The sequence below is a fragment of the Anoplolepis gracilipes genome, chromosome 1 (genome assembly GCF_047496725.1).
Source record: "Anoplolepis gracilipes chromosome 1, ASM4749672v1, whole genome shotgun sequence".
Lineage (NCBI taxonomy): Eukaryota > Metazoa > Arthropoda > Insecta > Hymenoptera > Formicidae > Anoplolepis > Anoplolepis gracilipes.
Genome location: NC_132970.1, coordinates 7219890 through 7234232, shown reverse-complemented (window position 1 = coordinate 7234232; position 14343 = coordinate 7219890). Strand labels below are relative to the sequence as shown.

At 29.2% G+C, this 14343-nt stretch overlaps 1 protein-coding gene across 3 annotated transcripts in view; it reads right to left on the bottom strand.

The window, feature by feature from the left end:
* Nucleotides 1–542: 542 nt before the first annotated feature.
* Nucleotides 543–14343, bottom strand: part of Unc-13-4a (BAI1 associated protein 3) — a 90085-nt gene continuing 76284 nt past the window's right edge. The window contains exons 8-27 of one of the 3 annotated variants that reach the window (XM_072894206.1): nucleotides 13318–13461; nucleotides 13153–13197; nucleotides 12758–12914; nucleotides 12224–12424; nucleotides 11730–11888; nucleotides 11441–11610; nucleotides 11191–11298; nucleotides 10831–10980; nucleotides 10426–10477; nucleotides 9689–9730; nucleotides 5751–5896; nucleotides 4834–5050; nucleotides 4638–4712; nucleotides 4219–4332; nucleotides 3430–3645; nucleotides 2691–2906; nucleotides 2318–2512; nucleotides 1875–2119; nucleotides 1452–1660; nucleotides 543–1002 (exon numbers count right to left, since the gene is read on the bottom strand). In XM_072894206.1, the coding sequence (XP_072750307.1) occupies nucleotides 911–1002; nucleotides 1452–1660; nucleotides 1875–2119; nucleotides 2318–2512; nucleotides 2691–2906; nucleotides 3430–3645; nucleotides 4219–4332; nucleotides 4638–4712; nucleotides 4834–5050; nucleotides 5751–5896; nucleotides 9689–9730; nucleotides 10426–10477; nucleotides 10831–10980; nucleotides 11191–11298; nucleotides 11441–11610; nucleotides 11730–11888; nucleotides 12224–12424; nucleotides 12758–12914; nucleotides 13153–13197; nucleotides 13318–13461 (2953 nt within the window). In that variant the 3' untranslated portion in view covers nucleotides 543–910. The remainder of the gene's footprint in view (nucleotides 1003–1451; nucleotides 1661–1874; nucleotides 2120–2317; nucleotides 2513–2690; nucleotides 2907–3429; nucleotides 3646–4218; nucleotides 4333–4637; nucleotides 4713–4833; nucleotides 5051–5750; nucleotides 5897–9688; nucleotides 9731–10425; nucleotides 10478–10830; nucleotides 10981–11190; nucleotides 11299–11440; nucleotides 11611–11729; nucleotides 11889–12223; nucleotides 12425–12757; nucleotides 12915–13152; nucleotides 13198–13317; nucleotides 13462–14343) is intronic. The other 2 variants (XM_072894284.1, XM_072894352.1) reach the window with 2 other exon arrangements.

Sequence of the window (14343 nt, the reverse complement as noted above, 5' to 3'; positions counted from 1 at the left end):
TAATAATGCCAATATTCGTTGTGCGTTACATTATCCAAGGAGAAATTTAATTATTTCATATATTTTTTAATTTAAGAAAATAATAGAGATTAATTGTATTTTCCTCCCTGTTTTGTCGTGAATCAATTTTGCATAATCAAAATGGAAATCTCCATGAGCAGTCTCGATGACTTTCTTTCATACAAGCTTTGCGAAAATAATTTGATTCAAAGAAAATCATCATATACTCTTATCATATCATTTTATATTTCTATTTTTATTATGAAAATTTCAATTTCTGTTTGCAATTGATACTCGACAAACGAAAGTGAAGTCGCTCTTCCGCAAACGGAAGTCTCGTTTTTTTGAATCATATGAAAACACTGGTGTTTATTTCTCAGAAAATCACTCGTAAATACACGCGAGTATTAAAATATCCGCCTTCCTGTATAAAATATAAAATAAAAATTTTTGCGATTGCTCCGGTGTCGAGCCCGACGAGACGGCTTTTAAACATTTATCTTTAGCTACATCACATCAACGTGTTTCACGGTTTTCGTATGCTGCATCGCTTTGCTTCTCTACACCTCTCTTTCGACACAAAAATAGTTCTGATATATTTCTCTTGATCCTCTTCTCCGCAACTTTCCTTTTTTTTCTTTTTTTTTTCTTTTGAACCAACACCGATTATATTCACAATTTACACTGAAATAGATCTGACGGATCTTTAGGATAAAGGCTGGTAAAAAGATAGGCAGAAAAGGATAGAGTGCTTGAGAGAAAGTGAAAATCGACGATATACCGCGGGGATGGATTTAGTTCTTTCTTTCTTTCTCTTCGATCTTCTCATTGACTTTTAATTTTAGTATACAAGTCTTGATGGCGATTGCAATACCGCGGATTTTTTTTCTTTCTTCGGCACGTAATGTGTTTACGTGGCGAATCGTTGTTTCTGTTTCTTTACAAAGTCGAGAGCCATTTTGTCGCCGATCCGAGTTTCCAGAATTTGAAGGATTGGATGATCTAGAAACAAAAGATAGAATGACTTCGTTGGGGAAATAAAGCATTATTTTAATTATTATAATATAAAAACATAAATAGAAAAGATGTTAATATTTAAGTAATGTTATAATATTATATAATATATATTTTAATAACATTTAAATATGTATATTATCACATTTTTTATTATTAAGAGCAATTTAAAATATTCACAATCAAAATATAATATTTTAATATAGAATAAATATAATATACATATATTTAGAATAATTTTTATTTACAGATGTATATTTTATATCATAGATTTATAAATATGCAAAGTCATGAATAAATTTGTAATTGAGTATCTATTTGAGATACTTAAATTTTTATATTTATAATTTAGAAATCTATCTATACATCATTAATTTAGCTCTTAGTTTAAAATCATAATTTTATAAATCCTACTGTTTGTAAAATTCGCGACTTACTCCGATTTTTCTGGTGCATAAGTGGTAATTCCTGATGCTTGAGGCCATGGAAATTATCTATGCTGGTGTTCGTGTCGGCAACGCCAGGAATGGTACTAAGCCCCAGGAAAGCCTCACCCGCGAAATCATTTGCCGTGAGAACGTCGTGATCCATCACCGTGAAAAGAATCATCGCATTAGGGTCACGACACTGCTCCACGTGTACCGAACTTAAAACAGAAAATATATATAAGTAGGTACCATTAAAATTAAATATCTTTTCTATTTTTGTCGATTATCTAATATAGAATAAATAATAAAAGATAAACATGTTACATAAAAATATCAAAAATTTTATTAACAAACTTTTTTTGAACGTTACTTTTAAAGTGAAAAAGAAGATTAAATGTAATAATGATGTGTAATAAATAATAATGTACTCACAATTCAAAGCATTCGTCAAACATGGGATTTAGAGTCCTCTTTTTGACATTAGTCTGTTGTTCGGCGCAATGCTCGAACATTCGTCGTGGTAGCAATTCGATTATAACGAAAGGATCGCTAAATCCATTCGGATCTAACGGTATGACGTCTCTGGCATTTATTACTTCAACGCAAAGAGAATCGTGATTCAAATAAGCTCGCACCGTTAGAACTCCATATTCGTAGGTAGTTACGTTGTATTGGTCCTAAGAAATTAACATATAAACATTTCAAAAAGTTAAATGTTATGTTACGTGTATTGTATATGGTATGTATTATACTTGCGAAAAAAATGTTAAAGAGAAAATGTAATTTTTTAAGATATATTTATAAATTTAAAAAATCTTAAATTAATTATAATTATTTTATTAATTAATATTTTTAATATCTTGTATATATTATACCTGAAGGCGTTGATAATAAAATCGATCGATCAAGAAAGTTGTGTCCATTTTGTGATATTGAAGGCGTTCCTCTGCATTCATGAAACTCTGGCGACGTAATACTTCTAAAGGCAAGCCTTTGTCGTCAGCATTGAAAAATTTCATTAATAAATCAAGAGCCTTGTGCAATCTTTCGTAAAACATCACTGGTTTATCCTGCAAATAGTAATTTTATTTTTTACTGTCATTTATAATATACATTATTCATAAGATGAATTCAAAAAGTTTTTATTTAATATGTTGTCCGGATCGCAGAATTAATTTTATTATTTTTTATCATATAATTTATATTATAAAAAAGAATTATATACAATTATGATAGAGACATAATTACCTCGGCATTTCCATCCATTTGGTTGCCTAATTCGCTAAGGACTACTTCCCAAATGTCCTGCAGAATGCGATTGAAATTTGCGGTGAGTAGAGCTGAATTAAGTGCTACCAGATGAACATCTAGATATTCGACGAGAGGTGCTATTGCCTCGGTAGTCGGTAGACTATCAGGAGACCAAGCCAAGTGAAACATTGCCTTCTTTATAGCTGGCCTCATCTATAAGTCAGGTAAAATAAGAAAGAAAAAAATTACTTTAAATATCAAAAACCATCAGTGGTTTCCATTTTTCCATTATAAATATATGTATCTTTTCCTTCTACACTGTATATATAATTATTACTAAAAATAAAATAATTGCGTAATTTTTTAATATAAATCTGCTAACATCTAATCATCGTAATATAATCGCGATTTTTTCATAATAATAATTTATAAGTATCAGTGATATTTTAAAATTATGAATAAAATTACACTATGCTAATATGGTGATTTATTAAAAAGTATTAAGATTTACCAAAAAAAGTAACCAGTTAATGATTTAAAATCGTGATAATAAGATAATTATGGAATAATAAAATTATAGAATATAGATATAATATAACAATGTCTTAGATAAATGATAAAGTAAAAAATTACAATTGCATTGCTTTAGAAAACTCAATTCATAATTTAAGTATAAAATTTTGATTTTTTTTTGTTTATATAATATTTGTATTGAATTTTATTCTCTTTTTTGTACCTTTGTTCCAATTCTCGAAACTATTTGATTGATGAAAAGTAACATTTGTTCAGGAGTTTGTTCCAACGGTGTTACCAAGGCATTCCGCCATTGTATTCGAACGGATTCGCCTGCTTGATTTTCCCAAGCCGTCAAAATTTGTTCTACACAAAGTCCTTCTCCCAAGGTCAACAACCATCTTCTCACATATTCAAGACCATTGATAGCCACGCACATCTGAAAATAAAATATATATCAGTTAATAAGTTGAACTCTAATAATATTGACAATATCATCGTTATGTCGTTTTATTCGTATAATATTATCATAGATTTTTCACTGTAAGTTTACATCATTCTAAAAGAAAATAGAGAAGAATAAAAAATTACAAAAACTTTTAATTTAAAGTCTATTTTAAAATCTAATAATTAGATATAATTATAATAAAAATAATTAATAATTATTATAAAATAATGTATATACATATATACTTACTCTTGTATACTATATATATATATATATATATATATATTTATTTATTTATTTATATACTTTTTTATTTATAGTTTTTATATTTATATTTATATTTATATTATTTATACATAAAAATCATACACACAATATACTTTTATATATGCTTATTCTTATATAAGCCAATGCATTAGCATAAGTATAATTGCATTGCATATATCGTATCATGCTTCGCTTGCCGTGCAAAATTGGAACTGCATCTAACATTTGCTTGGCAAAATTATTTTGCAAAAAGGAAATGTACTATACTATCTGTATACTAAGCGAAGCAGTCTCTACCTGAGCGATTACCTCATCTGTGGTCTTATACGATGTTTGCTCCTCATAATATCCGCTATCCGCCAGCTTCTGATGTGTTATCTCTGCATAATAAGCCGCAGAACTGCAAATCGCCTATGGCAGATTTATAAGTTTGAATTCTATATTGCAGTAGCATATTTTTCATATTTTGCTAATATATTACATTGTATTTTTATGAATTTTTAATCATTATATAAACTATTTTTGTATTAAGAGAATTTTTAAAAGAAAAATTTTATAAAAAATTGAATATTTTATAAATTTACGTATAAAATATTATTTATTTAAATTATGGATAATCTTGCAATATACTTTTACACATAATATATTTGTCAAGAAAGTTATAGACGATACAAATATGTTATAGTTGTTAAAAAAGATTGATTATGATTACTTACATCAACAACTTTTAGCACAAAATTATAAGATCCAGGTAGATCTGGCCATGCCAATTTCTTCCAGAATTCTTTAATCTTTGCGATTAGAAAAAAACAGATAATTATTAATACATTATTTCTACAACAGAATCATAATTATTACTTCAGTTGTTTATATTTTAATAAGTATATAAATAAAAAAACTGGAAAAAAATACCTGATAAAAGCACGCAATGGCATCGATGGCCGATGTGCAATGTTTAACGAAATACTCCCCAGTGCAGATCCGATCGAGTTCCGCGGCTCTTCGTATTCTTTGAACTGCTTTAAGCTTCGCTAGATCGAGCCATTTGTCAACAGCTGGTCTGAACCATTCGTAATATTTGCAGATCGCTAAAGTTTTATGATCCGATTGCGGCAAGTTCTCCTTCATGCTGAAAATGATAAGTTTTATATTTGATCATATTTTATATCAAACTTACGCTTTTAATACAAAATACATATGTACGTTGCTTGTCCAAAAAGTTCGTAGACTAATTTTTTTTCTCTCGTTGTAGCAACATTCGTTACTAATTACTGGTGCGTTACAAACATACAGCGTTCAAAGTTAAAATGTTTTGATAACTTTCAGTTCAAATTTTATCGCGATCGAATATCGGTTTTTTGCGTTTTTAAAAAGTCTGTTTTTCAACAACGTCAGAATTTGTGTGACATGGAGGATGATCTATTGCGAAAACAACGAGTTAACGTGAAACAATTTTTTTCTGTTTCTAAAATCAAAGTGATATTTAAAGGACATCATATGAGGGACGTGAAGACGATAAAAATGACAAGATCCTTAAAGAGGCTTTCAAAAGAGAACCCGCAAAGTTGTTTTAGCCAATGAAAATTGCACTGTATTAAGTGTGATATTAGTGAAGAGACATACTTTGAAGGTAATCATATTTGTGTATCCGAATAATGCAAAATAAATTTTTTACGAATTAAGTCAACAAACATTTTGAACGCACCATGTATAATGCAAAAATAATTTTCTTATGTGAATAATTATATGTAAAATAATTATATATTTGTAAACATTTATTTTAAAGGGTAACATGTTATTAATAAATATTAATAGATTAAGAGATTTACTTTACGAAATCTTGGAGTGCCAAATAAAGCTCGAATATTGGCGTTCCTATTTCAGCGCCGGGTGGCAGAACATATTCCTCATCTCTATTTTGACCGTGCAGTTGTAGACAGGCAGTGGTGACTCTTGCACCAAGTTCATTATGCATCTACGAAATCAATTATTATAATTATGCGCGAGTTCTTCGATAGTACAATTAAAAGCACAAGCTAAGAAAATGTATTATTTTTGTTATATTTAAGCCACTGTGTTTTATTATACTCGGTAATAATTTTAAAACATTTTGTCCAAGTTTGCAAAAATTTTTTAATACTCTACTAGCTAATTAAAAAGCTATAGTTTAAGTATAGTTCTTACTAATTGTAAGAAAAATAGGAATAGAGTTTCTGTTAAAAATTGATACATGCCTAAAGCAATCTGTATATAATTGTATATAAGATAATTTATACATAATCCAACATTTCACTCAAATTTTAGTCACAAATTAACTATCTTTTAGCTATATTAAATATTTTATTACAATTTTTTAGACACTCTATGTATTAACAATTTTTTAAGAAATAATGAATTAGTTTTTATTTCAATGATTTTTAGATTAATTTCTAAATTAATTTATTAATAAATAAAGCTGTTAATAATTTATTGTATTTATTTTTACCTATATATTAAAAAACAAAAAATATAAGAGTGTCTAATACTTTGACATTTTGTAGCTCAATAAAAAAAATTTCTCTCAAAAAATTTAAGTCAAGTTTCATAAACTACAATATTTTATCTACAAAATGCTTTTTTAAAACTTTTCTTCGATTTTTTTTTTGCCAAATTACATAACTTTAAAACTAAACCTGTATTTTTTATAAAAGTTCTCGAAACTAGGCGAAAAATCATCATAGAAAAGTTCAAAGTTCAGTTTTAACGTATTATTGATGGTTTGAAAATTGGTTTTTTTATATTTTCTGTACTTTTTCAATATTTACACAATAAGAAATAAGAAAAAATTAAGGGTGCTTAATACTTTTAAACATAGTTTTATATATATCTGAATAAATTCGAAGTAATTGCAAAAGAAAGAAGATATTTTTATAATTTTATTTTTATATTCTGTATATTCTTTTAAAAAAATGTTTATCTTGACGTATGTAATTAAAATCTGTTTAAAATTAAATTTTATTAAAACTGATTTTATGCGTTGCCATGCATAGTACTTCATATAACATAATAATTTGTTGGATCACATATGCGTCGTTTAAACGCATAACCGTAGCATATTTGTAGCAGCAAATTCTAACGGATTTGCAGACTCGGTAAAATTTGTATGCAAAGCTATTAAAGTTCAATCTCGTGTGTAATTGTTGTCGTGATGCACGTGTTGCCAATATGCGACGCTATGCGACTTTGCTCAAGAGAGGTCTCAAGAGTCGTGTCGAATGTCAACTCCGATGATAGTTCACAGGGATAAACGAAAGTTGTGCCCGCACACAGCAAGCAGTCTTGCATTACAAAACTTTTCGAGTATCTGTATGGTAAATTGTTTGCAGAGAAGAGCACTAGTCAAGATACGCATTGGATGCATCAGAAAGTTTCAAGTATCCCCGTGCGCGACATATCCGTGTGCAATTTGCTCGAGAGTGTTGTCATAATTAGTTTCCGGGTTGATAACGTTGTAAAGCAAAACAAATGCGCAAAAGGTCGTAATTTTATTAAAAGTTTGCGAACTGTGTTTAATTAATTAAATTCGTTCGATGCGATTGAATTTAATTCTCGAGACAGAATAAATGGATGTGATTGAATCGATAGAAATCACTTCTCGATCGAGTTCTCACTTTGAGTTTGAAATTTTTCGCTGTAGAACGAATTTAACTTCAGTTTGTTAAACAACTTTTGCGAGAGAGCGAAATTTTATCGTATCTACGAAAGAAATTTCATCAAAATTTTACGAGAAATGTCAAACTTTAAAAACGCGTAAGGGCATTCTTGAAAACGCAAAAAAATATTTGAATCCCACATCTTTGATATTCTTTTTTTATCTTACAAATAAAAAAAAGAAAAAATAAATTACTTTTTAAAAATTTATTTTATACAGATATAAAGTCTTATAATTTTTGATACGAAATAATGATTATATAATCATAATAACTTCTATGTGTTTCTTTATATTTTTTATCATTATCAAAATAAATTAATTATTTTCTATTTAATAATTACTAAACTTTTATTAAAATTTGATATTTAAATAATTATACTGCTAATTGATGTAAATGCTAAAGCAAGTACAAAAATAATAAAGCAAATTTAGTTAGTTTTTAATTGGTACACTTGACTTTAATATTTACGTATACGATTGCTTAGAAATAAATTCTTGCAATTTATTCATCTATTTTTCGCAAAACAGTGAGCAAGTACAAGTATATTTTTCGTAATGTATACAATTTTACATGAACTATATTCAAATATTACGAATTGATTATAGTAATTTTTTCTTAAAAATTTTATTTATACAAATCAAAGATATATTTTAGCAATAAAGAGGATGAAATATAAAAAATCTAATGTTAATCATCTGATAAATTTATTTTATAAAGGTATATTGTATTTAAATATTATGAACTTCTGAAATAAATTTTTAAACTATTGCTCAGGACAGGTTCACAAATCTGAACAAAATTGGAATTACTACAGTTTTGCAGAACAATAATTGAAAATAATTTACTAAATTTGTTTTACGCAATTTTGTATTGCGCGCAGCTTTTAGGTAATTGAACGTAAAGTAATCACGAGATATAACGAGAAATATACTTGTACCTATGGCTAAAGCTATGTGTACAAAGATAAATGAGTGAGGCGTTATTTGCTGAACTAGCAAGCACATGCAATCAGTAACGCGTCAAATGCATTGTGTGATAGTCCAGATAGATGCATGCAACGTGTGCGATAGTTTTTACTCCCAATAGGAATTATTATGTCGCAAAAGAAACATGCAGCAACGGCGGAAAATAAAGAACCGTTGAATGATGAACAGCACGAGGCAATAGTGCATCGACATTTTCATAAATCCGATAAAGGCAGCTATAATATGGAAGGAGCTCGACATTGACTTATACACAATGAATGGACAGAGTAACGCAATTACTCTATCGCTGACGGTGGAGTGGCACTGAAACGCGTGTGTTTGTCATAATCATAACCCAGATTCTTGAGACACACTCATACACACAACCAAAGCTTTAGAAAATATATTTAGAATATCTGTAAGGCAATATGGTAATGTTAATTTGAGTTTCTTAGGCACACTATTGCCCCTTTTGTGTAGTTTACGAATATTTTCTTACTCTGCGGTTTACTGATGTGTGTACAGTTGAAAGTGTGTGTTCTATCCTCGTGTTAAAAAACTATAACAAAGACTCAAGTACTATAGAATCGCGAGCTTGGATCATCTCTCAAAATAAATTATAATTGCCTTGAAAAATTATATATATAATAATAATAATGTGTATATAATAATATACATATATAATAAAATATATATTTAATAATTTACTAAACCAATCTTCTATTTTTACTAGACTGCCTTTTTAACTGCATACTCATGTAGTTTCTTTTACTTTTATTAATTATTTTGTATATACAAAATAAATATTGTAGCATAGTTATATAATATATAGCTATACTATATGCAGAAGTTAATTAATTATTGATGTACGTTATTATTATTAATATATAATTAATAATGTATATAATTAATTTGTCACTTTCTAATGAGTATGTAGGTAAAAATACGGTGTACATACGACAGTTTCAACAGCTTTTACATTATGCAGGAAACTTGAAATAAAAGCAAAGAGAGAAAGAAATAAAAAAAGGGTAACAAAGAGAGAAAGATAAAAAGAGAGAAAGAGAAAGAGAGAGTTTAATATTTTGTTGTGCCTGATGAAAAAAGTACCTCGGAAGTGTTCTCCATGTGTTTCGCCACGTGTTCCGCCAGCTATGAACAAACATCTCGTGTACAATAAAATCGCGCTGACCTGATGGACATTTATAATTCGTCGTCACGCTTCTTCTTAACCTAGCCCTTTCAGGTCACTGCGACTTGTTTATTTACAGTGTGTCCAGCGCATATTATAATTTTCATTACTTTACGGTTTGTGCCTTTACAATAGTACTTATTATTATGACGCAACAAATAGTAATTTGTAATGCTATTCCTATTTTTATATAAAGTTATATATTATAAATTTTTGGGACACTCTATATATAAACAGTAAAATGTATTGTTATTTCAATGCACGGACGTCGACCGGATTTATCTATAAATAAATAACAATTTGATAAATTAAGTAGCAACTTGAAGAACCAGAAATTTAATTTATTTTAATTTATTATAAACACAATTTTTATGGGTGCAAATATTCGTTCTTAAATCTGGACGGCTCTGAAAAAAATTTATCAAGATAATATCTTTTTTTGATTTCGCACGATCGACGTCTCAAATAAAGCGTTTATAAGCCAAACATAGCACATCCAGCTTGACGACACAGTGAATAAAAAATAATGATGTGTTATGTGATAGTGTGTCTTTGACGCAATATATTGTTACGAAATTATAAATGAAAACCTATCGTAAAGTATTTTCTATGATCTGTTCACGAAGAACTGTTTTTCTGTCACTTGCGTTCTTACCAACTTTTCCAGTTGCTTGTAAACTGCTGAGAAATATGGCACGCCATTCGTACTGAAATACAAATTTAATATGTCGTAAACAGACGTAAAAGAACAATTATACAAATATTTTTTTATTTATGTCAAAAAAGTAATATTTTTACAAAAATGTTCATTAATGATAAACATCGTAATAATTTTGCTAAAATGTTGCAATTTCGAAATTCATGAATAAGCTGCTGCTTAATATCACTAAAAATTATTGTTAAAAATGTATTTAATAATAAAAAAGTAACTGAATAATTTTTTATATTTATTGATAAGATTTTTTATATACATAAGTATTATCTTTTAAATGTAATTTGAATATATTTTTTGTCATTTAAATTTTTATGTTGTCTTTTAAAACAAATTTCAGAAATTTACCTTTCAAAGAGACTGTTATAATATAAAAGTCCCTGTTCCAGATCGACCAATAATGCGGTTACCAAATTTGTAAAGTCTTGTAGGACTCGGTCAATATCCTGATCAGGTTCCTGATCATGGCACATAGTCTGTTGCCTAGTATCCTCGTACCTGTAAAGTTCAGAACAATCTCGATAAAAGTTTTAATATTTACGTTTCATGTTACTTTTAAACTTTAGTTTTATTGTACATTTTCCGTTACGTGATTATTTTAGAATTTATATACAATTGATTATAAAGAAAAACGGTTGTAAACGAAAATAAAACAAGAAGAAGTTATTCAAATAAAGTTTATTATTTTATTGCAATAAAATCAATTACCATTCAAGAGTTCCTTTTCTAAGAGCAGTAATGATTTCTCCACGGATTTCCTTGTTAAAAGGACAGCAAGTTCGAAAAGCCTTCATATTCGAGAGAAGTCCCAGACATCTACACAATAACAACAGTTACTCGTATTATTTTATACATCAATTACATCATTCAAACATAAAATTATAATTAAGTACTCAATATGTTAAGAATTGAAAAATATTTATTATTATTTTTAATATTCCAAGAAATAAATTTCTACCTAAGTAGGTAATCCAATTTCGATATAGTCGGTCTATGCAGAGGTGGATAAAGTACACGATGCTGTCTGACCTTTTTCAAAGATACTTCTAAGAAATCATTAAAGGAATCTGCCAGACATTGTTCTGCGTCGCGCGAAAGAGTTTCAGTATGCCATCGATTGTCGAGTTCCTAAGTTTGAGAGACATAAATTCCAAACTTGTTATTGTCATTTGATGGCTTTATACATTAATGCAACATTGTCGCGTATAAGATGATAAAAAGCAAGTTAGTTCTATTCCTGAAGTTACCTGCAGAAGACGATGAAGCGTTCGTGGATCGACGGCGTGCTGTCGAGAACTCGCCACCCATCTTATCAAAGCTTGCTGCAATTCAGTGACATCACCTTGCACAGCGTGTTGATGTAAAATTGTTAGTGCGGTTTGCGGCAGTTCTCCAGTGAAGTCTTCCTAGAAAATACGCAAGTGCGTATAAAAACACATTTGATTAAAATAATCTGTAGATTATGAATAATTAAGTTGCTGACAACTTTAGTTATTTATATAAAGTCTTGTTTCTTTTAGAATTTTATAACGACACTTGGTTAAAATTTTAGAACCATATATATTGTAATATGATTCTTTCTCTCTCTTTCTTCTTCTATATGTTGCGTATCTAATAAATATAGAGACGCATGATATAGTCTATCACATTACGGGAAAATTTATGACACCGTTATGTGCAAGGTACGATATAAATATACCTATATCACGTGGGACAGTCTGTGTTAGACGGTTATACATACCCCTTGTTTGTTCATTTCATGATTAAGGAAAACTGTGTACAGTCTCTCCTGTTGTCTTAATTCACCCCAATTATCCTCCTCGGACCCGCGGTCCTCTCTCGTCGACAGCCATAATTTCAGTCTGATTCTACCTTGTATATTACTCCTTTGTGTCCGCGCCTCCAATTTGTACCATTGGTCCACTCCAGTGCTTGGAATATCCTGTATAAAATATAATATGTACTACATTTTTATTCTATTTTATAGTTTTGATATTTTTTTACTATCATTTATGATCTGTATTATTAAGATATTGTTCAAAACTATATAATTTAAAAAAATCAAAAAAATTATTTAATAATAATTGTAGGTTTTATTAAGAAAAATCTTTTCAAAATAATTGGTTCCAATAATTTAATAAAGATTTTCAGTCGATATCTAATTTTCGCAAATATTATTTTAATTAAAATTAATAAATTTAAAATTCTATTCTATTTATTGTTGAAATTTACTAAAGTAATTTAATAATAAATTTATTTTAAATTAAACAATTACCACTAGAGGGATGTTTACACAACCTAGGAAGTCATCCTGACTTCCAGATCTAGCGCTTTGCGCGATTTGCTTGAAAAATCGACCAAGCCCTTTCACTCCTCGCACCTCGTTGAGTTTGATTACCGCATCGAACACCGAGGACTCGTCGTCGTGGTCCCTAAAATCATCGATCTTGCTAAGTCTTTCTTCTGCTTGAGAACATTTTATATATTTGTATAATTACGTATAATTATACATATAATTTATATTCAGATAATAATCTAGGTTGATTGTTTTCTAATTTTTTTTTACTTTAATTTATATACTTAAATAAATTTTAAAAATATTAACATAATTTTAATTTCATTAATTCCCATTTTTTAGAAATTTATACTTATACATTTATACAAACTCACCATATGTCCAGATGAAGAATGTCCGTATTGACGTCGTCGATGTCGCTAAAAGAGGCATTAATGGACGATTATGTACTACTATACACGGATTAGCATTACTTAGATTAATAACGGATCATCATTGTGAGCACCAATTAAGGGCCAGGCCCCAAAGTTTGCGCTTACAAACGAAACTTCTCGTTCCATCGCGGGCTCAGCGTGTGCGGCTTCACCGAGGTAGCTCGTATAAACTTCGCAGGTAGAGCACCGCTCAAGGATTCGCGGTGTTCCCGCCTGCTGTGTTCCTTGCGCTTAAACGAAAGCCTGAAACTGATTTTGAATAAACAGTTAACTAATCATCATTATTCCATCACAAATGACCTAAATTTCCAACTGTTTTCTTTTATCACAAGTGATTTTTAATTAAACAGATTTGTTTACTTTTTTGAAGTGACTTAGCCCTTCTGTTATCAGAAAAGTACGTGTAGTAATTAATCAATAAATTTAAAAGCAAACTTAAAATGATAAATAATAAATTTATTTCTAGCACTTGTAATCTTAAAGTTTACATATCAAATAGATTTATGATTGTTGTATTTTCATAAATAATATTACACTTTCATAAATTCCTTCTTTTTTACATAATAAACTTTAAATATGGTATTAATATAAAATAATATAAATATAAATGTATACTCTTAAATTGCATTTATGCTGTATTGCCATTATTTTATATTAATGGAGAAGAGAAGAGTAGAATATATACATGATTCTATATTTAAACTATTGCAACCATTAATTTATAATTTTAACCTTAACAATAAGGGGCAAATAGTCGTCGTTGAAGATAACGTAGGGTGTCAAATTTTTCTTACAAAGCTTCCAAGGTTTCGATGCCAATATGTAGCATGATATAGCTCTCGACTCTCAAATCCTGATGGGATTCTGCGCGACTGAAACTCACGCAACTTGTGTACTTCGCTGCAGCCCGTAATATACTGTTCGCTTCGTTGTCGTCGTATTAATCATTTTACTTATACCACCAGGTGGCGAATATGAAATAATGTGGGATACAAACAGGAAAATGAGCTTGCTCTCTCTCAATGCTCTTGTCCGTTCCCCACCTGGGGAACGATGCTCGCCGTCCGCACAACTTGCATCCGGCGCGTCCATTGTGCATCGCATTGCATTGTCGCAAATGTCGTCGGAGTT